Raw genomic sequence first — 23,957 nt, 5'->3', positions numbered from 1 at the left:
ATACATGTACGGCAACAGATCAACGTGTACGGGTCGATCCACCGAAACAGCAGGTATCAGCAGCCTAAAGTGAAATAGAGCGTTATTTGGTATAGTTCATTTAAATAACTGAGTTAAAACAAATGTGACAGTTTTATTTATGTTGACTCCCTTCAGCTTTTAGCAGCCTGACAGCAGCAGGAATGATGGACTTGAGTGCTGGCACTCTGTAACACACTGTAACACCAGCCAGAGGACATTACAGTGAATCCATTGGACAGAACGTGGTCACATGATGCCTCATCCTGGTCAGGAGGATTTATATGAAGCACATACACACTGGCTCAGACAGCTTGGATCAATACTGAAAACCCCACTATGTGGACAATGACTGCCTTACAACTGCACGATCTGTGTTCTGTGTTTATGCTGTGATAGTGTCTCATGGGCCCTTCTACACACACACACACACACACACACACACACACACACACACACACACACACACACACACACAGACACACACATATATATATATAGTAAGTGATGTGTCTGGGTTTTAAATGTAATCCAAGCATTCTCGATCACAAGGCCACAAAGTAGGCTAACTGCCTCTCTGATTACCCTCTTCATTCATTTAATCTGGGTTAACAAATCCCGCCATTGATCCTTATACCACCGGGAGAGACATGAGCGCCCGAGTGGACCCTGGGGAAATTGATCAGCCATATACAGAATGGTAAGCTGATAATCCACTGAGCTTCACAAATGACCACGGCTTAGATGCTTTAGTTGTGAGGGTATTACACAGTGTAATGTTCTAATTACGGCTGCTGGCAACATAAGCAAAACACATTTCTTTGACATTAACCGTGTAATCTCATCCCTATACTGTTTCTAGACATTACTGCACAGCCCTCCACACCGGCAGTCATAGCAGCAACAACAAGCTGACGTTTGATGCTTTTGTTGATTGTCTGAAAGTTCTCTTTTTTCCCCCTTTGTGAGCTGCCACCATCAAAGCCTCAGATAGGAATTACCCAGACTGAAAGACAAGACCACAGCGAGAAGACAGCACTGAGCCCCTAAATCATTGCCTTATAAGATGAAAGCCTGCAGGATGTAGACTTTCGGCTGTAAACAAATCCATCCCTGTGCCGCTTACTGGTCTTATAAACACCAGTTTAAAGTTAAATGGGGTTGCAGCTCCCTCCAGTGTAAAGTGATGGACAGCAGTGAAATGATTACCTATTAAAACCTGCCCGGAGCCACGGCATCAACGGAAATGCTCGGTGCAGCCCTGAAACAAGTCAGCTGGATAAACATTCCAGCGATAATACTTTATGTTTCACCGCTTTGTGCTACATTCAGCTCAGAGTTATGGCTCTACAACTGATTACTTTAGCAATTTCTTTTTTTTCCTTTTGGGAGTCAACTCCATTTGTATCCTTCATCTCTTATTTCCCCCAGTGGATTATATCCCTCTGTCCGATTGATTTGACCAGTTGTGTCACATCGGAGGGTTTGGGATTTTGATAAGTGCCTCTGATTGGGATACAAGGACGCCCTACGGCTACTGGGGCTGACAGGAGACTGGGAAACTGTGCTCAATTCAATTTACGCCATTGATTGCATTCATTGCTGCCAAGTCTGTAACCCCATTTGATAAAGTGAGCGCGTCTGAGGCTTCGTGTTCACCTGTCTGCACAGACCAGGACATTTAGTTTTATTACCAGTCACAACAGAAGGATTACAAATATCGCGTTCAGTGTTGGAGGGTAGTTTTCAATAACCACAAGATGTGACTTTACCAAAACACTATGGTTGTGTTTTTTACATCAATGACGCAAAACACTGCTTATTCATTTTGAATGTATACAGTAGGTGACTGAGTGTTTTATGTATTTATATCAGAGCATGGACTAAACACTAGAGACACTTCACTGTATGACACACCAGCCCAAACTACAGCCTCCAAAATGACAATACAGGTGAATCTAAACCTATCAACCAAAAACTGAGCATAGTAACCCTCATAAAGGTGGGAGTTATTGCAGGGCTGTTGTATCAGACTGCATTCGCATTAGCCAGGTGTAGCTAATAAACTGGAAACTGAGTGCAGAACATGCACTACACAAATGGATCCTTTTTCTGATATCCACTCACAACGGATGAGAGCAGATTGGTTATCAGATGTGTCGTGGTTTTTAATATTTACACTACAAATAACATACCGTAACATTATGATTACTGAGAGACCAGAGAAACAGCGTAAAAATGCCATTTGTTGGATTGAACTGGGGTGTTATGGACTCTAACCCTCTTCTTTTACCTCCGTATTCATCCTGGTAAAAAGTTATATGGTAGCTATGGTGGCGGTCAGCTCGTGTGGAATGAGGGCCAGCTTCATTGTAGTGTTTGATACAACTAGCCTATTTAGCACATTAACATGGGCTTGTAGAATGGGTACAGTTTGTTGGAGTTTGCATTATCTCCGTCTGCTACTTCACTGTGTGGCACTTAGTGGCGTCTGCTCCACAGAGGTGCCATAAACAACCGCTTTACATACTGCTGTGTTTACTACTTCGGTGCGTGCTTGCGAAGGACATTACATGATAGATCAGCTGTCCTTTAAAGGTTACTACCACACGCATGTCATAACTTCAATGGGGGCCTAATGAAGCTCCCACAGTCACTTAACGCTTCATCAGATCAAGAAGGATCTAGTTGTAGATGTGTTGCCCGCCGGCTTAAAGAATGCCGATCCCTGAGAACGTGCTGACATTTGTCATGTCGAAGTGACATTTTTAAAGGTGGCAATGAACTGAGATAGCAAGCCATGTTGCTTAAAGTAACCTTTTCTTTTTAAAGTTCTTTTTATACTGACATTTTAAGGGATCTGGGGATGATGGGGTGGGGGTGGGTAGGTTTGAATTTGGCACTTTCACACCAGCTAAGGCGAGTGGTGAATCCTAAGATTGATAGAAGCTGAGGGAGAGACTTTCCTGTTATTCTGAGATTGATCATGTCTCCTTAAGTATTTCTATATCATACAGTGGGAACAGTAGTTCTACCGCTGGTAGAAAACTATCAAATGATCCACTGCAATTCAAAAAGCAAATCAATATCAGGGAATTCACCTACTTCAGGTTGCAAAAAAATATTACACAATTTAACAGCTAATAATTGCAAAACCAATGTTTTAATTATATTAACACTCAAATGAATATGAGCCATGAAATACTTTAAAAAGGTTGATTACGTGCAACAGTTCAAGGCAAAAAAGGCATAAAACAAAGGTCTAATATTCTAATAATATGCAGGCAAAATTAATAATAAATTAAAGGGGATTAATGTCATTAAGGATTACAGCAAACCAACGTTGCTGTAGAAAATGGGAGAGAAATATACATTTTTTTGCATTTCAGGATTCCCTGAACTGAAAAAAAAATCTACACAATTACGTTTAGTAGAGTGTACAGCACTCTAGACTCATCCACTATTAATACCTCTCATTGTTAGTGTTTTGGAAGATTGACGTTCATCTGTTTTCCATGGGTTTTTTTCCCTGTGATTCAAGTCCTGGACAGGTTGTGGAAACATTTGGCATGTGGTCTTGGACTGGGTTTTGTCTTCCAGATTGCATTCCGCAGAGTCTTTTGCAGCAAAGTAAACATATGCACCAACAACAAATAAGACAAGAAAATGAAAGAGGCACGTAGGGCATTTCTCAAACAACAAATTTGTTCTTGGTGGTTGAACCGCTTTTCGTGGCTGTGTCTGCGTGGGACTGGTAGCCAATCGTCAGCTTCAAGGGAAGCCCCAGGCGCTCCTTGTAAACTCTCCTGTAGACAGGGAGACGACAGCGTGAGAAGAAGCGTGTCATCTCATGTGTTTGCGGATGCAAATACTTTCACAGATACGCACCCTATGTGTGTCACAGCTTCCCGGTTCTCGTAGTCTGATGTCCAGACGGCTATTTTATCTCCTTTTGTACGGATATTGACCACGGCTCCGCAGACTTCGTCGCTGTAGTCGTCAAAGGCCTCTCCGACTAAGCAGAGGAGCTGGTGAGGGGGTGGAGAGGAGTTAAAGCAACAAGAAATTAAGAAACATTTAAAACTAGCATTACCGCCTCACAGTTGTATGCCTCCGTCAACTGGTCAAGTTATAGTTTGCATCCATATCTGTCCAGAACCAACATCAGTCTCACAGAATTAATATCCTCTCCGCTTCTCTTCCTGAATGATGGAGTTAAATAATGGCCAGAGAAGCGATCTTCTGAAGTCACAGAGAAGCTGACCTTTGCACTTTGGGCTGGAAAATATCATCACTCCTCATTTGATGTTTTTTTTGTGAAATGTTGGCAACTGAATTCTTAAGTTATGGCCAAAAACTTGGACATCAGCCTTTGACTGTCAAAATCTAATCAGTTCATCCTTAAATCCAAGTGTTCATTCATGCTAAATCTGAGGATATTCCCTCCTGAGATATTACATCCACGAGGATGTCTTTTGTTTATACATTTGTAAAGTTCTATATAACTATAGATTTTTTTTTATCGTGAAAATGCCAGAAAAACAAAATCATTTTATGGTAGAAAGTCTTAGTAAAGTGTACTCTGGGCAACAAACAACACCAGGAGGCTGTAAAGTGATTATTCTAGCAGTCAATACAAGCCATTTAACATGAAAGATGGCACAGGGCTCCTGTGTGGCTTACTGCCGCTAAGCAGTGGAGCTCTCAGTGCTGCCACGGGTGGCCAGAAGAAATATAAAGAGATTTACTTTTTAATCACTAATGTTGCTACAATACATCTTCCCAGTTTTTTCCCAGCTCATAGTTCGCCAAGAAGGCTCCCTACCATCCGACGACAGCTGGTGCCAGACCAGGGCAAAGCCATCACTCTCCACAATCTATTTTTCACAGCTCAACAACTGCTCATCTGAAACTGTCTACGGTCCTTAAAATGTTTTGTTTCCACCTTAACACAGGGTATGAAGAAGTGTGAGAATGTCACTGAAAAAGAAAGGGACCCCTTCCCGCCCACAAAGAGCAGTGGTTACTTTATTGACAGTACAGTAAGTGCTGTTTGCTGAGCGACTAGTCAGAGCCTGCTAGATGTCTGTATTACTGTCAGTGACCTTTAGAGCAGCAGGACAGCTCACAACAACAACGTGTGGACTGCAGACTTGGCAACAAGCAGGCCAATTTTCAGTTGCTCTCATTCATTCAGCTGTATTGTGACTCCTCCTCATATCATAGGAGACTGTTGTGCAAAAGGATGATGACAACACTAAAGCAATCTGATCTGTGGCTCAATTCAGTTTTAAAAAGGCATGAGAGGTTGCAATCACTCATTCCAGCTGTGTGACAAAAATGTAATGGAGGAGTGGTATAAGTAATTACAGCTGTCAGCAGCTAATGAATGTACTACTGTGGGAAGACGCTCAAGAAATAATTAATAGTACAGGGATGCTACAAGCTAGGGGAAGTACAGGTGAGAACATTGTTGATGGAGAAATACAAATAGTGGGGGGCAGGGGTGATTTCTGGGAGAAGGTAATCAATGTTAATCACACTCCTGATATTCTGCTCGTGGTTCTTTGTTTTACAGTGGACCAGCAGTGTGTGTGAGCCTTTGTTGGCAGAGGGGAAAGGTTTGTCTGGGATCCACCTGTTTCACCTGCAGCGCCTCACTTTCCCCCAGCGCCTTCATTTTGAAAATAACACAAGAAACAACACAAAACGTTACACTGGTACATCTAGCATAGCCGAGGTTAATGTTTCCACTTAGCCGTCACTGAGACAGTGTTGAGGTTTTTTCGAATCAAAGAATCAATTCAAAGACAAGACTTGTGGCCGCACTCAACACCTCTGGTGAGTCTTTTCCAAAATAACAACTCATAACTTCAGAGAGATTCAGGCTAAAGCATCAAAATCCATGAGGGGACCCGCCCAACATCACTGACTGAGCTGGGTATACCTCAGAAATGTCATTTGGTAGGCTACTGACACTGATCACATATCATAATAGTGACACAGTACTGACTGATATGGCTACTTTTGACTGATGCTGGGAAAGGTTGAAAGCAGCCCACAGAATGAATGAGGAATACGCTCTGCTTGCTATCACATGCACCATGACAGCTCAAATTCAGCCGGTTAGCCGCAACACGCAGCACGTCAGGAGTGGGGTCGAGCTATTGAATTCAGTATTCTATGGATTTAAAACTGCTTTATGAATGGTGCCTTGAACTTTAAGCCCTGCTGACATAAGAGAATGGCGGCGCCGACAGGTGAGGAGTTTGCACCTCTGGCGGTATCAACACTGAACAGGACACAAAGCCAAACCTACAGTTTCCAGCCAGAAGCGGTCCAGGTCTAATCTCCTCTGCTGCTTGTTGAGTGTGATCAGCCAGCGCCCGCCACGCTTGTTCCTCTCATCCTCCCACATGGGTTCAATGCCATCCTGCAGCAATGGTTTAAACTGTCAATACACATCACAAACTACTGCACGAAACATTCAAAACCACCTTTGAAACTGAGTTTCAGCATGCTTTCAACACTGCCTGCAAGAAATGCATGTATATTTTCTAACTCTTCAGTAATCACAGCAGCTCTTTAAATCTAGTTAAAGGTGTGCAGCTGGAAAACTAAAAAGGGAGCAAGAAGTGTCCAGTGATGGTTTGGTTCACATCTTTTTCTCATGTTGCATTTCTGCATTTTCAAAGGTTTCAAAAAAAAAAAAAAAGGAAAACCTAAATTACACTGATAAAGCAACTCCCCTGCTACAAATACAAGTTCAGCAGCGAAGCTTCACCACAGGTGACCCTGCTAATGAATCCAATAAAAGCATTCTGATCAAACACTGGATTCATATTTGATTACTGCTTTTCCTTTAATCATCACCGGCCGTCTCAATCACAGTGTAATTAGTGGCTGCTCCGCTTTTTTGGATGAGCTCTGGATTGTCGAGACAGATTTAGGAAACCGACCGCTCCTGTCTTTGTTTCTCCACCTTCCGGTGACGCTGCTCTTGTTTTGACTACAACTCTTTGTGCGCTTGCACTTCACTGTGCACATTTAAAGAAATAGTAAATAAATCGTACCTTAAAAAGGGAGTAATCACAGCCTGACATGAGGTTGCTTGACAACTGGATATGGTTGTAGAGGCTGAAATGGGGAGAGATACACATTAACAAAACACGCCCATCTATCAGTATTTCAAAGCACAGTATAGAGTCGTGACATTTTACTGCTTTAGTCATTCCATGGAATTACAGGAAAACAAAAGGACTCGAGAGATTTATTGCTCCTTACGCCCAGAAATCTTCAACCGTGTCAAATTTAGAGATGAGTCGCAGGTTGGCCTGCCATGTTTTGCTCTTGTCATTCTTGAAGAACCACAGGGACCATCTGTTGGGGCGAAAACAGGGAAAAGAAATTTGCATAAATGTAACAAGCCCTTAATTAAACAAGAGGTAAACAAAAGTAACCAAAGGCCGTTGAGCTTTCGGAGCAAATGAGCGACGTATGGATGCACCTGGAAGCTGCAGACACAAATTGTTCGGTATATCAAGCCGTCACTCTCTTGGTCCAATTAATTGTGACGCAGTGCCATACTTGTTTAGCACCAAATCCTCTTATGGCTCAGCGACTGCCTTAAGATCCTTAAATTGAGGGGTAATCAAGAAAACTGTGGCTGTGGACTGTTATAAAGCCATCAAAGCAGCTACTCAGTCAGTGGGTTGGGGAGGCATTTTTTAAATGAGAGCAGAGACAGAAAAAGACAGAATAAGTCAAGTGATATAAATTCAATTCCCTTAAGTTGCACTGTGTACGTGTAAGAGAACGTCTGATAAGCAAATATACCAGTCCAACATGGTCGGTCGCTGTTCATGGCACATTATAGGCCATAATATCACGCAGCATATATTGTATGCACATGGATGGATCTCTACTGAGTGTTTCTTTTTCCTTGCAATGCATGCTGGGATAAGCCCATGCACCCCACGACGTAAAGAAACACGGTATTTCACCTTATTTAACTGCAAGGAATATCTTGTTTGATGTACTGTACTCATGTATCCAAACTAATGACAAACAATAAAAGCATTTCAGTCATTCTGCATCACTTTAATGGTCAATTTGTGGGAATATTTTGCCATTAGACTTCAGCCTACGCCTTTCAAACCTCACAGCTAAGCTGCAAGACACCACGTCTGTTTAGGCTCCAACTTTTCCTGTAGCTGCCTGGCTCTCTGTTGAGTTTGGCTTTTCTATTTGACCCTTTCGGACACAAATATCCTCCTGGAATTTTAATGTGTATAAAATATTCAATCGTTGCTTATTTGTATTCAGCACAGAAGTGACTAGGAACCTTTCTGAGTATGGATTGCGAGGAAAACACTGAAACACAGTTCAGCAGACCATCACAGACAATCACAGTCTTACTGTGGGGAAATAAAGTCTCCAATCCAGCAGTCTGAATTTGTTTGGCTATGAGAGGAGGAAATTCACTTGAAAACACACTGACAGGACTGGGGCCATGTGCAACACTGCTAATCACTGAGCGAGACTCAACGTAGTAATCCCTACATATATTATTAAATTATCTGCTAGAATAAGCCCAAATGTAAGAAATTGTGAAAATGAAATTACATTTAGTTTCACATAATTCCACTTTTAGAAGGGTCAAGTTGAAAATACATTGAAGTAACTAATCAGTCAATCTGGAAAGCGAGCATTTTAACTCTGGTAAAAAGAGAGTTTTGTACTTTAAACTGTTTTTTTCCCAGCTTCCCTCCTGGTGAACAGTGTCCTTTATTTTTGGTGAATTGGTGTAGACCACAGGTCCTTCATTTCTTAAGCTAAACCTAGAGATAAAACAATTGCGTGATGTGCAAGTTACCAGTCTTCTCCTTGAAGAGGATGCACAGGTTTTTCCTGCTTTAGCTTTACACAGTTCCACACACAGATCTGGGAGCAGCCCTGTGCAGCTGATGGGTGATCAGATGTTAGTGTATCTGAACAGGGCCAATATATATTACAATTGTTTATTTTAATCATACTGAGACCCAACTTCAATCAAAACCCTCTCAATGTGACATGTCTGCCATGAGACTAAAACTAAACTAACTAAAACTCAAAGCAAAGCTTGGTTTTACATAACATTTGACATAATTATTACAACTACACAACTATTATTTTTCTTACACCAATTAATCTGTCAATTATTTCTTTGACTAATTGAAAAAATTGCCATAGATAATCCATTCATGATTACATAAGACTGAGAAAAGCAGCAAATGCTGGTTTCTAAGGAACAAGCATGAATCACCTATCAGCATGTGTTTTTTATCTTGATCCACTCACTGACTGATTGACAAACTGTGTAAGTTCAGTGATGGCGGTGTTAAAACAGCTGAATGTAAAGGCAAAGGGAAAGACTGCAAATGATCAAGTGCGTTTTATTTTCTCACCCCTCAACTATACCCCGACGCTGACATGGCTCCTTGTGAAGTGGGCTTTCAACATGCGTTAGGACAGCATAATCTGTTTGTGAATGTTTAATTAAGCTGGCTGCATCCAATAAAAGCCCTCACTTGTTCTGTAGGGGGTGTTTGATGTAGGCCTCTGGGCTCACAATCTCCTGTCCAGTCTCCTCAGCTCCATCTTCATCCGGCTGGGGTGAACTTGGGTTGGTTTCCTAAAAAGCAGTCGGGTGGAGGTGAGACACATATAAAAGGAGGTGGGTTTCTATTCTTTCTAGAGCAAAATTGGGTCCGACTGTTGAAATTATCCTGCAACAGTAACATGATGTCTAATGTCTTTAGCATCTCTCTGGCTGATGATCACATCAGTGGGCCCTTCACTCATGGAGACTACATGGTGGCGCAATCAAATACAAGCCACAACTTAGAGAGACCCAAGCTGACAACCAACAACAGTGTTTGTCACCTCAAACTTGATAAGTAATCTCCTGTGTAAACTTCAATAACACATTCTGTGACGGAGGCATTCATCGTGAACCCCGGTGTGAACATCTGGTCCGCCTGTCTCTGTGACCTGATGCTAGAGTTTGGCTAACTCTGCTGCTAACATGGCAGGTAACTTTAAAAAGAGCTAGCCGTGCTAGTCGTGAAGAGCAACCACACCGTTTCCAGCCAAATTAACCTACCTAGACTACTAGTTTAGCAACTCATTGTTTGTTTAAACAGCGGCCTGACCCTAAAACCGTTTATTAGGTGAAGAAAACAACTTTTAAAGGTGACGCTAATCACCCAGAGTTAGCTAAATTAACGTTAAAATGAACGCCACTAAATTAGCTTACGTCTCATTGCAGCGTTAACATTAGAGGTCAGCAGGGAGCACTAACAGACCGCTCTGACAGCAGCAATTTAGGCAACAAAACCGCTAATTTTAGTATCTGGCTGATTCATTTACATGCCGAATTCATTAGAAGTTCATAATATGCGTTCCTGCTTTGACTAATTGTTAGTCGGGTGAGTAATTTTGCGGTTAGCCTAAGAAATGTCAAATTAACTCTTGCTGTAATGGACCTCGGTTCTCTTCGCAGAGGTGAACGGCACGTCGGTTAGCTGTAACGTCAGCCTTAAAGTTGGGAGATCTCCACTAACAGACATTCCTCTTTTATGCCTCGGTCAACTTTGGTCGTGGAGCAGAAGACAAACTTAAAACTAGTCAAAACAGCACGCGTGGCTGTAACAGCTGTCAACTTCCTTTTAAGGACTAATAGCTAAAGTTGTACGTAAACTTTAAATGTCACATCGCCCTGCAATTACAGCGAGAAGCCCCCCGAATGTTTTGATATGTTCTTTAGGGAAAGTGCTCACCGGTTCGGCGGTCGCCATCTTACAAATCTCTGTCGGGAGAGTTTCTGCTGATTGGACGGAGCTGCGCAGCGTGACGGCCCCGCCTGCACATGCGCAGTGTGCCGGCGCTGGGTGGCTGCTTCCTCGCGACTCCACCCCTCCTGCAGACGAAGGCATGGCGAGCACCGAGGCTAGAAGGGAGTGTGAGACAGAGGGCTGCAGCAAAGACGCCAAACTTCAGTGCCCCACATGTATCAAGCTTGGTATTCAAGGCTCCTATTTCTGTTCACAGGTACCGCTGCTCTCTCGGCTCGTCCGGCTCAAACGTCGGCTGTTGCCATACACCGAGGCCCCGTGTCTTATCACGAGGCTGCTAACTGTCATGCTAGGTAGACATGTGTGGATGCTTGCTAAACCGTTAATAACATGCTTCCTTGACGATAAGTACCGTCCTCTGGCTGTTTAAGAGCTATAGAGGTAGCTGAGGATGGATAATGCAGTCAGGGATTGTACCTGATGCTGTTCCCGGAACAGTAGGCCGAGGAGGGATGGTGTAGCTAGCTAAGTGTTGGCTGCTTAGCTAAAGTGGGTGATATAACGTCTCAGTTCAACATGTAAAAGTGTGCATGAGACAGTGTGCATCGTGTAGGGACCAGGTAGTCCAGCCGTGCCGCAGACTGGTGTTACAGGAGGTGACCATTGAGTGGTGAAGCGCTGCACAGATTATGTTGCATGACGGATCAGTAGGTGGCACGATGTTTGACCCTCGTCCTCCTGTCTTCTCCTACCAGACCAAACCCCACTCACAAATCTGTCACTTTTAAGAGATATTTCTCAGGAACAGGTGTTTCATTCTTGGCTGAATGCACCCATCTCGTCAGGGATAATAAAGGCGCCTGTTCAGCTCAACTGAACAGTCTGACATGTGTGTGTGACTGCAGTTGTCTTACTAAGAGGACTTGTAACAATTCCTGAGAGTCATGTGAGAGTTGGTCCAGATTGTGGTTAATATTTCATGCAGCAGACACTACTTTGGAAAAGGTCTCATGGAAAATGTGTTCGATCTAATGCAGCGCTCTGTGGGCTTTATAAATAGTCATATAGTGGCAGTTAAAGTGATCTTGTGGTGCTGTGGTATTTGACCCTAGAGGTCTTTGCTGTGATTGCAGTTTTGGGCCATGCAACCTGACCCTGCTGTCTCTATTCCCTGTCCCTCTCTGTAGTTAACTGTCCAAAGAGGGCACAGACATCATTGAGATTAGCTCTGAACAATAGAGTGGCCGTGTCAAGGATACACACATCTGCCTATAGGGCCCTCCCCGCGGTGTCACATGTGTTTTTTTTGGGTTTGAACTGGTTGTGCATCGGCACACGTTTCAGTAAGTTTCTGTCTGTGTTTTCATTTCCAGGAATGTTTCAAAGGGAGCTGGGTGTCTCACAAGTTGCTGCACAAAAAAGCAAGTATGTGTTACTGATCACTGAGTTCTGCACTTAACGTTTACGTGAAGATTTGTAGTGGATTCATTTATAGTATATGAATAAGTTGCATGTTATTTTCACAGAGAAGTTTAACTTTTAGGATCCGACAACTGAATCTATACATGAAGTTCAATTAGAGCTTCTCAGGAAAGTTGAGAACAGACAATATCCTTGGATTGTGTGAGTGTGTGTGTGTGCCAGATGCTTCAGAGACCTTGTGCTGTGTTTTGACAGAGGAGGACAAAAAGCAGAATGAATCCAATAACTGTGTGGAGAAGGACATCAACACAGACCCATGGCCGGGCTACCGCTACACAGGAAAACTACGCCCTCACTACCCATTGGTAAGTTCTCGCTGTCTCTCCATAGTTTCACATATTTTGCCCTCTGTGATTCAGTGTATGAAAAATGGAAAGACGACCCAAGAGCAGACATACATCAGCAGTGTTATCCTTTCTGTTTCCAATTGGTTGCACTCAGTAGCACTAATCACTTCCCTTATTTAACAGCAACAGTTTAAACTAAGGCAGCATCCAGGAAGAGAGGGGTTCAATATTCCCTTTTTTAACGTTTATCCAGGATTTCTTAAAGGGCAACTGCTTTTGAGACACTCTACACTCTGTTGGCTGAAAGGATCAGTCTGTTCACTCAAACAGGGTCCAGGCTGTGGTCACAGTCACTGCTACACACCAGACCATATATTTTACACCCTGGTCTTGTACTGATACCTGTCATATTTGTTTTGAATGTGTGAAAATAATTTTATATCTCTGACGTGCCTCTTAAAACAAATTGTAGGCTGCACTGCAGGGGGTACAGACAGATAAAACCCAGAGACTAGCAGGAAATCTTAAAAACCGTGGCTTGCTTCAAGTATTTTCTTCTCTATGTCGTGATTTATGTGAATTCCCTCATCTAATGTTTCCTTCCTGTTCTTTGTCGCTGGTGTAGACTCCCATGAGGCCCGTGCCGGGTGACATCCAAAGACCTGACTATTCTGATCATCCCAGAGGTAACCATGCTTCTTTCATAAGGAGGTGTATTTTCACTTCATCATAGTGGCTCTGATTTTTGGTGGCAGAGGTGGCACAGGCTGGAGAATGAGCATCCATCGGAGTGCTTTCAAGGGAGTAGGTGTTGTTTCATTTGTGCTTTTTCTGTATCTATTTATGGTGGAAATGTCTGTTTGTTTAAAGGAAAACACGTGAAAACACAAAGTTCAGGCACCAAATGACGGTTCACAATATAACGGAACATAATGCAGCAAGGCTCTGTGTGTTCTGTATTGCTTTCAAATAGAAATCCTCCTGTGGATCAGCATTTCTCATGTAATGTTATCCCTGCTGAATCAACACGCGTAGACATGATTCACTCTTCCGTCCTCTTTTTCGTCTTTTGTTTTGGAGAGGTGACTTCTGTGGCATGGTGGAATGATTTTTAGAAATCATGTACATCTCAACTGTGTCTTTGACGCTGACTAAAACGAATACAACACATTCATCAAAAATGTTGATCAAAGAAAATATGACCTCTTTAACCCTTCAGAGTCTGGGGTAAAACGGCGTTTTTTACTACTTTTCATTTTACCTTTGTGTTTCCCATTCAAACTGCTTAGCTTGCCTTTCTTTGTGTCTTTCTTTTCAGCACAACCTCACCTGTGTGATTCACCTGTATTTATTTATTTTGACATAATATATGGACACACTGTATGTAAAAGTGCAAAAGAAACACAAAATCCGAGTAGGAACTAGTTGGATCTTTGGAGGAGCGGGGGTCTGCGCGGATACCTCCTCTCGTTCGTCTTCACACGCAGCATCCACTTCATCCTCTGAAAGGAGTCTTCCTCAGAATCACAACGTTCTTCCCCAGATTCAGCATCTTCTAACTCGTAGAAGAGCTGTAGTGCGCGACTTCGGCTCTTCATAAATTTAGTCTTAATAGGCCGATCGACAAAATTCAAACACTTGTAAAAAGTTTGAAGTGTCCGCTTTCCAACAGTCTTTGAAGTGAGCACCTGCGTGCTTGTGTCACAGCTTTACGTTTTCAAACGTGCGACATGTGACTTTGACGCCGTGTGGCGGTCCTAGACTCCGAAGGGTTAAAGTCTCTAAATTATTCTGGAAAATGAAAACCTTGATGTTAACCAGCATCCGGGGAGATCTTATTTTCCTACAGGGCCAAAGTTGATTTGTTGGGAAACAACTCACGGGAGCTTTGCTGTAGTCTTGAGAAACTGCCAGACCGACAACTTCGCCGCTAAACTTTTCCTCTGCTGTGATGGCATTCGCCGTCGTGTTCTGCCGCTCGCTGTCTCACACTCGCACTCGCTACGGGTACACACTAAACTCTATTCCTCAAAGGAGTTGCAGTACTGAATTGAGTGTGTCATTGTCCCGTCGCCTCTACACTGACGTTTCATGCATAATGTGGCAGGTAAAAGGCACAAGCAGTTTGGGGGTAAAAATGCATTTTTGTCAGGAAGGTAGCAGCCAAAAATACCAAAGCCTTTGAGTTCGATAGGCAGGGAAAATCCTGGAGACACGTTGTCTAACATAAGAATGCACACAAACACATGCATGAATCAGAAAATGCTAAGAAGTATTTGTACCCAATTACCTTACTCCACTCACAAAGTTGCCCGGCAACATGCACACCACAGTTTTGCAGTTTTGTTTTGGCCGCCAGCTGCAGGGCCTAAGAATGATGATGTTGCTCAGTCTGTCCGTCCACCTGTCCGTCACGGTTATTCCTAGTTCCCAAAGGATGATTAATGATCTTGGTAACCCTTCAATCTTGACTGCCCCGTCTGGCCAACAACTGGGAACCAATCAAATTTCTTGCCCGCTGGCAGAGTGAAGAGTGCCATTACTTCAACATATCAGTTGTCCATTGAAGGCGTAGATCTGATAACACGTGAGTGCACATTCTGAGGCACAAGCTGTCAAAGGCCTGTCTCAGTGTGTTCCAGTAGTCTAGACAAAGGGGTCATCCATGCATGTGTTTTATATAACTTTTTGCATGAATGCACAGATAAGCTGATATGGATTATGCTGTTGGCTAAAGAACTCTAAACAAGCAGGACAGTCTGCTGAGCGTCTGCACCCCTGGAGGCGATGCTGAAGACAGAGAACCAGCACTTCTACAAGTTTTGTTGCAAAAGTGAAAATTAGTCACCACTGAGTTCTTAAACTCTTGTTTTGTCACTCATTTGTTTTTCATTTAGGATAAGTGAACAAAATTATGTCACGGCACAGCTGTTTCCCTCTAAAGAGGAAAGATTGTATATTAAAAAAAACAAAAACCCAAACAGACATAATATGGTGCTGTCACTCTCAACTAGCTGTCTGCAAATGATTTCATGCATTTGCAGAATGACGTGTTTTCTCAGTAGCACTAGCATCAGTTCAGATCAAATTAATTCTTATTGTCACGTCCACAGTCATTATTATGTTCTTGTCATACACAGTATAACCTGCCTAGTTCCAACTACAATCTACAATCTAACAGTTGGCTGAATAGAATATAATGAAGGTCAATCTAACAATATACAGAAGCTAATTTGATTCAGTATTACCATGAAAGATACTGCCTGATGGGGCTTTTTATAAATGGATGTGCACAGACATTATAATTCCTCTTTTAGTGTCTCAACATTTAAGAATCTTTTAGCTGTACGTAGGTGCAGCTTTCCTCATGGCATTTCTGTCAAAGCTGATATTTTAAACCTCAAGCTGGAATCGATTTTGCTCCGTTAAACAGCCCAATAATGTCTCGCTATGATCTCTTGCCACTGTTGGTTTTAGAATTATTGAGGTAAAAGTAAACCTGCTGACAGGCCTGCTGTCGTACTGTGTTTTTATGACCAGTCTGCTGCTTTTTGTCTTAATTATCAGACACCTATAATTGTAACCTGGCGTATTTACATCTATTTCTCTGGGCAAGCCATTCATTGTGCAACCATGGCAACCTCTACATCCTTGTCATCCCACTGCATAGATCCATGCTCAGGTAGTCATGGTTACGGTCTCCTTTCATTCTCCTGTGATGCCTTCTCAGGGACTGAAGCACAATTGTTACAGGCCAATGTTTTTTAAAGTAGCACTGCTATCGAGCTGAAGGCACATCCTGGAATGTTTTGTTCTTTTTTTTGGTAAATAACACACAAAATAGTGATTAATACCACTAATCAACCTATAAGGAAGTAGGCATTGCAATAAAAAGGAGATTATAATGTGCACATTCTGTGATTTTTTCCTCATATTCTGCTTCTTTCCTGAGCAGCTCTGTCAAAGCGTAAGTAAGTCCAATTGATTGCTACACTCACGCTGTAGGCTCGACGGGTCAAAAGCAGGCCTGCATTTGACTTGTACGCAAAGCTGTCTAAAGTCCGTGTTGCTAGGCAACTGTTCAAGTTCATCCTGTAATCATCTTGTTGAGTTGATAAATTATAGATCAGTGAATTGTTGATGACTCCAGTGCTTTGACCAACGTGTATTTAAATACTGTCCTCGTGCACTTTTCAGTCCAGCAATACCGTTCTGATCTTGTTAAATTCATACCGAGCTGATTTGCAGGTAGTGAATCTGACTGCACTGACACCTGTGCTCTTCTTCTTCTCCATATATAACAGTCCTGCTCTGTTCCTCTGAGTCGACAGTGTGAGTGTCATTAGAGTCTTCCTCCGCTGACGCTGTAGACGGTTATTCCCTGCAGGAGTAGCTAGTCATCCATAGTATCACAGAACTGCAAGACGCTTTTACATTTATCAGAAATTTGGGATTTAAAGCTGGAAGAATGTCACAACAAAAGATCTTTTGCCATATATTTATGATTTTGCATCACAAGTACAGCCGAGTGACATCAACAAAACCAAACCCCGACTGAGTACGATCAGCCTAGTCGTAGACTCAACATGTGGCTCATGCCGAGTGAAGATTGGCTTATGATGTGGAGGTTTTGGCTGCAGATGTGCCTTTGTTTCTGTTTCTGAAGTTGAATTAAGTGTGTGTTCTGTTCAAGCTGCAAAGGGTCAGACACCACAAAGGTAAAGGGTAATAATGAGGGTGGATACAATGGCTTAATATAATCCATCCACTGGGTATACACTCAATAAAAGATACATTGGACATCGGCAAGAGTAAATATAAGGATGATGATTCCTCGTGCCTTCTCACCTCCAGATGAGTTATTGTCATCTGTCTGTCGTGATCTAAAAAACCAGATCGTTTTGGTGTATGTAAATCCAGCTGTGACGGTCCAAATCATCTGAAAATCAATAGAGTTCTGACAGCTGCTTTGTAAGGTCCCATTTGAATTGGCTCATCAGCTTCACTCAGTTTGATTTGACCTGTGAATGATGCCACTTGTCTGCCCTTGTTTCCCTCACAGGGATATCCGAGTCTGAGCAGTTTCTGAAGGGGACGTCACAGATCAAGATCCTGTCTCCTGAAGACATCGAAGGCATGAGAGTAGTGTGCAAGGTAAGGGTCGTTTTCGTCATCCTGCCGCCGCAATATGCATTGTTAGTTTTCCTTTTAGTGTATTTTGACATGTACGTTATTTGCAGCTGGCACGAGAAGTCCTAGACATTGCAGCGATGATGGTGAAACCAGGTGTTACAACAGAAGAGATCGACCACGCTGTGCATCTGGTACATTAACACAAACACACACAAGTCATAAAGGCTTTGTCCTCTCTTACACGAACTAGCCGTCACAATATCGACACACTGTATGATTCAATGTTGGGAACTTGATTGACAACGGTGGCCTGTACAAATACAAGGCTTCACCCCTGGGTCATTTTTTCTCCTGGCCTAATCTATGGTTATCCCTGTTTTTCCAGCCTATCACAATGTCTTGTTTTTATTAGCCACACTGGCTCTAAAAGCAACATTATTAGTTGGTACATTCGTCCACCACTTTGGCCGACCTGACACATTGACACAAAATGTGTCATTCACCGGTCCCAGATGATGTATCCTCCAGACTGTGGTGATCCTCTGACTGTTCCTAGTGTCACCATTAGGCTGATTTCTGTGGTTTTGAGTCAAATGTCTCAACAACTACTGGATGGATCACCATGGAATTTTTGGCAGACATTCATGCTCCCTTCAGGGTGAATTGTAATTTCTTTGGTCATCCTGTAACATTTCACCTGGCGGCATCATCAGGTCAAAATTGGAATCTGTCCAATTCTTTTGTTTAGAACATGATGTGTAGTGCTAATTACCAAATGCTGGTAAGCTAATGTGACGGTGACGATGGCAAACATTGTACCTGTCAAACATCAGCGTGTTGGCGTTGCCACTGTGAGCATCTTTGCATGTTGACAGTTCAAAGCTGGAGTCTTCATCTTGTTTAAATCTGTGGAATAATTGTTGTGGAACAGACACTGCTAATAAATAATTGAACGGTGCGTTCCCTAATGTAAACGGAGCCCCCTGTTCAAGTCAACTCCACTTAAATCACTACAATATATTGACTGGAAGGCAAACACTCTGTCATGTCCAACTTATCTAACACACATTTAGCACACACAGGATTATGATGATGAATTACAGACACAGATTAGCAGAAACAGACCTCACCAGCTGCACTAAGCAGAAAGGCAGCTACATGAGGAGAGAGAGAAGCATCACTCATTTCTCGTCATCCTCTTGCTTGTTGCTCCCCAGCTGTCTGTGTAACAAACATGCTTTGTCTGCTCAGGCTTGTATAGCGAGGAACTGCTACCCCTCACCTCTCAACTATTACAACTTTCCCAAATCCTGCTGCACGTCTGTCAATGAAGTCATCTGCCATGGCATCCCAGACAGAAGACAACTACAGGAAGGAGACATCCTCAACGGTATGCTCATCGCACTACACCGGGCATGATGTTGGGACCTTAGCACAGTACTTGCTCTCATATGTGGGACTGCTTTGCTGCTGTGTATTTATATTATTTATTTGTTGTGGTTGGCTGAACATACATACAACATACATTTTTTTTGCATGAAGAAAAATAACATAAGAAAATGCTCCAAATTTCTCACTCCTCCGAATAGTTGATCCAAGTTTGGATTCAGGGTGATGCTTTATTGAAGACAGAGAGAGAGAAGGGAGGGGAGGGGGGGGTTCTCCTCCATGACAAATGGTTATACCAGCATCCTGAAATGGTGTCAGCGGGAGTTTGGCCAATTTTAGCCTCTTTATGAATATTTCTGCTAAGGCGACGTCTTCCATCCGCCACTCCCCTCAGAGCGTCTGATGGAACACTTGCCAGCGACTCATCTCTCGCTGCGTGGTCCGACAAGACAAATACTTCCATTAACCTTTACCAGTGGGGATTTCGCTAGTCGCATTCTCTACAGAACATTTCTCCTTAAGTGCCAATTTGCCCGCTAGCAATTCCAATTTCATCAGCAAAATTAAAGAGGGGACATTTTGTTTGGCCTTGCGAATAATTCCATGTTCCACGGTCCCCCAGCACACACCATTATGTCTCCGATTACTCATAGCAGCACTTTTTGTTGTATTAAACATAATAGACTCCAGTTTGTTATTTAACACAATGGCTCTGACATATCCATGGTCTTGCTCTTACACAGTGGACATCACCGTCTACCACAACGGTTTCCATGGTGACCTCAATGAAACCTTCTATATCGGAGAGGTGGATGAAGAAGCAAAGAAACTGGTTCAGACCACATATGAATGCCTTATGCAAGCCATCGACTCTGGTAGGCATTCCAGCTTGATCTCCTTTCATGTTACTGGTGCTGTGAGCGCACACAGCATCTGCGCTTTGTGCAGCCACACAATGTATGGCTGGGGGGAGGGGGGCCATAAGTAAGAAGAAATGACAAATATGTGCGTGAGTTCATTAAGAAACACTGTGGCCATTACATAGTCTGTCCACCAGAGAGCACTGGGATTTGATAGCAAGTTGAAATGATGTGTTTCCTCTTGACCTTGGAAACAATATTTCTCTATTTCTGAGCCGTTTTCAAGGGCGAGTGAACTTCAAGTGACAAGTTTCAAGCTAACATGGACGAAGAGTTCTTCAAGTGCTCTGAATAAAATCTAAATTGACCTTGACTGCCCTCAGTCCATGTTAGGGTCACAATTCTTTAATGGCTACATCTGAGGGTACCTTATCAAAAATGTTGTTCTGATATGTTTTTGTGAATATTTATTAGCATTACGCCATCAGTTTTTTTAAAACTCTCAAATATCAACATCAGCCTCAGAAATCCAGTGTCCATCGGGCTATAAACTACAGTCAATTTTTCCCACCACCCTCACCTTTGCTTCTTTGCCGTGTTTCTTGCAGTGAAGCCTGGCATACGCTATAGAGAATTAGGTAACATCATCCAGAAGCACGCTCAGGCCAACGGCTTCTCGGTGGTGCGGAGCTACTGTGGCCACGGCATCCACAGACTTTTCCACACCGCCCCCAACGTGCCACATTATGCCAGTGAGTAGTCGCACACCAGCCATCGTTCCAGCCTCTTCACGCTCTCCCACAACGGGATGATTTCTGTATTCTTTCATTCATTTCCCAGAAAACAAAGCAGTTGGGGTTATGAAGCCTGGCCACGTGTTCACCATCGAGCCCATGATATGTGAAGGTGAGTGGAACTGCCTTTGGATGAATGATGGAGACAATAATCATAATAAGTGTAATTATTGAGATACTAATATGAATTGCTAGAAATATAACTTAATTGCCTTCATTGAATTCACTTACAAAGTCAAGTATCACAGTTCAAAGATCGTAAAAGACGAGAGGGTGAAACACTACCAGACCAAAATATAACCGACCTTGTCGTAGCTAGACTTGTGATTGTGGATTTGAGGCTATTAACCACTTCAGAAGGGGTTAAACGATGAGAGATACAGCAGACGCAGTCATGCTTTAAAACAGGCGATTCCAATCTTAAGAACCACTTAAAGCCTCACAGGTATCCAGTGAGGCAGAGCCAGACTGTCTGTTTCTACACTTGTTTAATTGATGGTGTGTAAGCCAAAGCTGCGTGTGTGTGTAACGTCTCAGGTGGCTGGCAAGACGAGACGTGGCCCGACGGCTGGACGGCGGTGACCAGAGACGGGAAGCGCTCGGCTCAGTTCGAACACACCCTGCTGGTGACGGAGACCGGCTGCGAGATCCTCACCCGCCGCCCGGATGACAACGGCCGCGCCCATTTCCTGAGCCAAGTGTAGGCTGGACTTGAACGCACCAAGGACTGACACCCGGCATCTCTGGGTCTCTCTCTCTCTCTCTCTCACACACACACACACACACACACACACATACACACACACACACACGCTCACACTCACACACGCACTCTCACACACATCTCAAACAAGAGGCACCACTCCCAGAGCTCAGTGCAACTGCTGCTCTCATTGTTATTTGAATTAAATATCGGTTCCTCAGATTAAATGGAAGTACTTGAATGTGTTATATATCAAACGTGGATCGCTTTATTAGTAAAAACTGTATCCTCTGAAGGAAATATGAAAGTATTTATTAGGTTTTGCTCAGTGGGCAGGCTTGACATCGGGCCTGTTTGGGTCGTATCACCCAGAGGTTATTACTGGCTGGCTAGATGTTGTCTGTGGTGTGTGGAGCTCAGGGCAAATCCAGCTAGTACTCCATGCTTCACTTCTTTTCTCTCAGCCTCTGCTAACTTGATCAGACTTCATATGAATTTCCCAGAGATGGACTGAAAAGAATCAGCAATACTAGAGACGGAGGAGGGCTCCGGGAAACTGGATCAACAAGTCTCAGAGCCTCGACAAGTAGCAACCCCAAATTTATGTCAGATGTAGAAAAAATAACACAAGGCCAACCAGCAGATCTGAAGATTACATTAATCAACAAAAATCATCCTCTAGCTCACCCCGCTCTGTCCAAAGTTAAAACTAACTGCTCAGCAATGCCTCCAAAGCTCACTAATTTGTATATTTAATCAGTACGAATAAGTGCATTAATGGCCACTTGTTTTACAGGGGATTATGTGTGCTCTGCCAAGAGATAATCTGGCACACAATCCCTCGTAAAACCACAATTAGTTATTTTTACACTTCATTTCAAACGATGACATATCATGTGCTGGTTGGTGAGCTTCAGCGGGTGCTGCTAGGTAAATTCGGCAGGGCCAGACTAGCAGTTTCCAGTCTAAGATGAGACAACCTTGTCCTGGCTGTAGCTTCATATTTAACGGACAGGCATGAGGAGAGGGAATCTTTTCATCCACCTCTCGGCTGGAAGTCAAAAATCAGCATTTTTCTCAAAAGGTTGAACAACTCTCTGTACTGTACTTCAAAAAGAAATGTATTGCTTCATGCCAGCCTGTTGTCAAAGCTAAGCTAATCACTGTGCCCGGTCAGCTCCCACTTACTCCAAATTACCTGTTGCTGTGTGCAATAGAAGCACTCTAGCTCAGTTGTTAGACCCTGAATGTGGCTAATATTAGTCGGTTCTCCAGTAGAGGACATCAGCCTTGGTTACCATGAGCATTGTGATGCAGCCGCAGAGCACCTCCGTAGATATCCGGATCAAGAATTACCAACACTGAGCGCTAAGTGTCCTGAACTTGTTAATCCTGCTTTGAGGAGGACTCTTGTAGTGTCTCATGTTTCCAACAGCCCTGGTGTAGCAACGTGAGCCTTAATGTGTGAATCTAGGAATAAATAAAAAAAAAAAACTCGCCTGATATCGAGGCACGTCAGCTGATGTTTCCCCTTATCTGGACACTCACCATTTTACCTTGATGTGGGGTTTTTCTTGGTGTGAGCAGCATTCATTATTTCTACATTTTCAGAGGACTAATGTGATCACAGTTTCTCTGCCATCTTTGTATTTCTTCTAATGGAGTAATAAATGACTCTTGTGTAGCTCTGCGTGGGCGCGTTTGTCTTGAGTAGATGCTGATCTAAATCCCATCAGTGGTTAATTCACCAGGCTTTTATCACTGGAAGTGACGATCTGGGCACCTCTTTAATGATTTTTTTCAACTCTGTGATTGTCATTTGAGATTTGATTTGGATGCTATTGGTTTGCTTCAAGTTACATTAGTGTGATATCAGTAAGAGTAACTCTGCAGTGACTAAATTAGTGGTAGTCCACCTGATAAGTAACGGTGGTGCTTCAGCTCCAGTGCAAACAGCTGTGACTCAGCCAAAGCGGATTACTCAAACTGTGGTGACGTTATAAATGAGGACCACCGCAGCACGTCGGTGAGAAAATGGGACAAATTAGAACAGGCTTTTTCAGTGGCAGCCACTTAAACTTGTCATGAATAGAAAAAGCACAGGTGTAATTATGAAAAATGACACGTGCTGAACCACATCACATGCTCAGCACTCACAATACAGACGCCTCATATCAGCCCTCGGTTCAGTGGCTGTTACTAAACATACAGATTATATATATATATATAACTTTAACAAAGCCTTGAAACAGACTGTGACTCTAATGCTGATTTATCACAGTGCACTAAGTGCCTGTTACAGACGTTAAAATGTGTTATTTGCGTTCTGGCATGGTGTAATTTTAGCTTCACGTAGGTAACATGATTAAAGGAATAGTTCAACATTTTGGGAACTTCACTTACTAGCTTTGATAGAAAGTTGTACAAGAAGATCGATATCACACTTTGGTCAGTAT

General features: G+C 43.0%; 2 protein-coding genes across 2 annotated transcripts; one reads left to right on the top strand and one right to left on the bottom strand.

The window, feature by feature from the left end:
* Positions 1-3,201: 3,201 nt before the first annotated feature.
* eif4eb (eukaryotic translation initiation factor 4eb) lies at positions 3,202-10,927 on the bottom strand. The gene is made up of 7 exons (XM_070841991.1): positions 10,839-10,927; positions 9,588-9,691; positions 7,303-7,398; positions 7,092-7,155; positions 6,338-6,451; positions 3,907-4,046; positions 3,202-3,824 (listed from the first exon to the last, which is right to left on the bottom strand). Exons 1-7 carry the CDS (start codon positions 10,854-10,856, stop codon positions 3,710-3,712), a joined length of 651 nt encoding a protein of 216 aa, XP_070698092.1. The 5' UTR covers positions 10,857-10,927; the 3' UTR covers positions 3,202-3,709.
* On the top strand, positions 10,928-23,185 carry metap1 (methionyl aminopeptidase 1). Its single transcript, XM_070841990.1, is given in 12 exon segments — positions 10,928-10,952; positions 10,955-11,109; positions 12,227-12,278; positions 12,531-12,640; positions 13,248-13,308; positions 17,685-17,776; positions 17,863-17,946; positions 19,007-19,145; positions 19,888-20,019; positions 20,613-20,756; positions 20,845-20,910; positions 21,336-23,185. Coding segments are annotated over 12 exon segments (1,227 nt in total). The 3' UTR covers positions 21,503-23,185.
* Positions 23,186-23,957: the final 772 nt, after the last annotated feature.

Source organism: Pempheris klunzingeri, chromosome 13, assembly GCF_042242105.1.
Source record: "Pempheris klunzingeri isolate RE-2024b chromosome 13, fPemKlu1.hap1, whole genome shotgun sequence".
NCBI lineage: Eukaryota > Metazoa > Chordata > Actinopteri > Acropomatiformes > Pempheridae > Pempheris > Pempheris klunzingeri.
The sequence above is the reverse complement of the archived record's forward strand: the minus strand, read 5'-3'. Positions and strand labels throughout refer to the sequence as shown.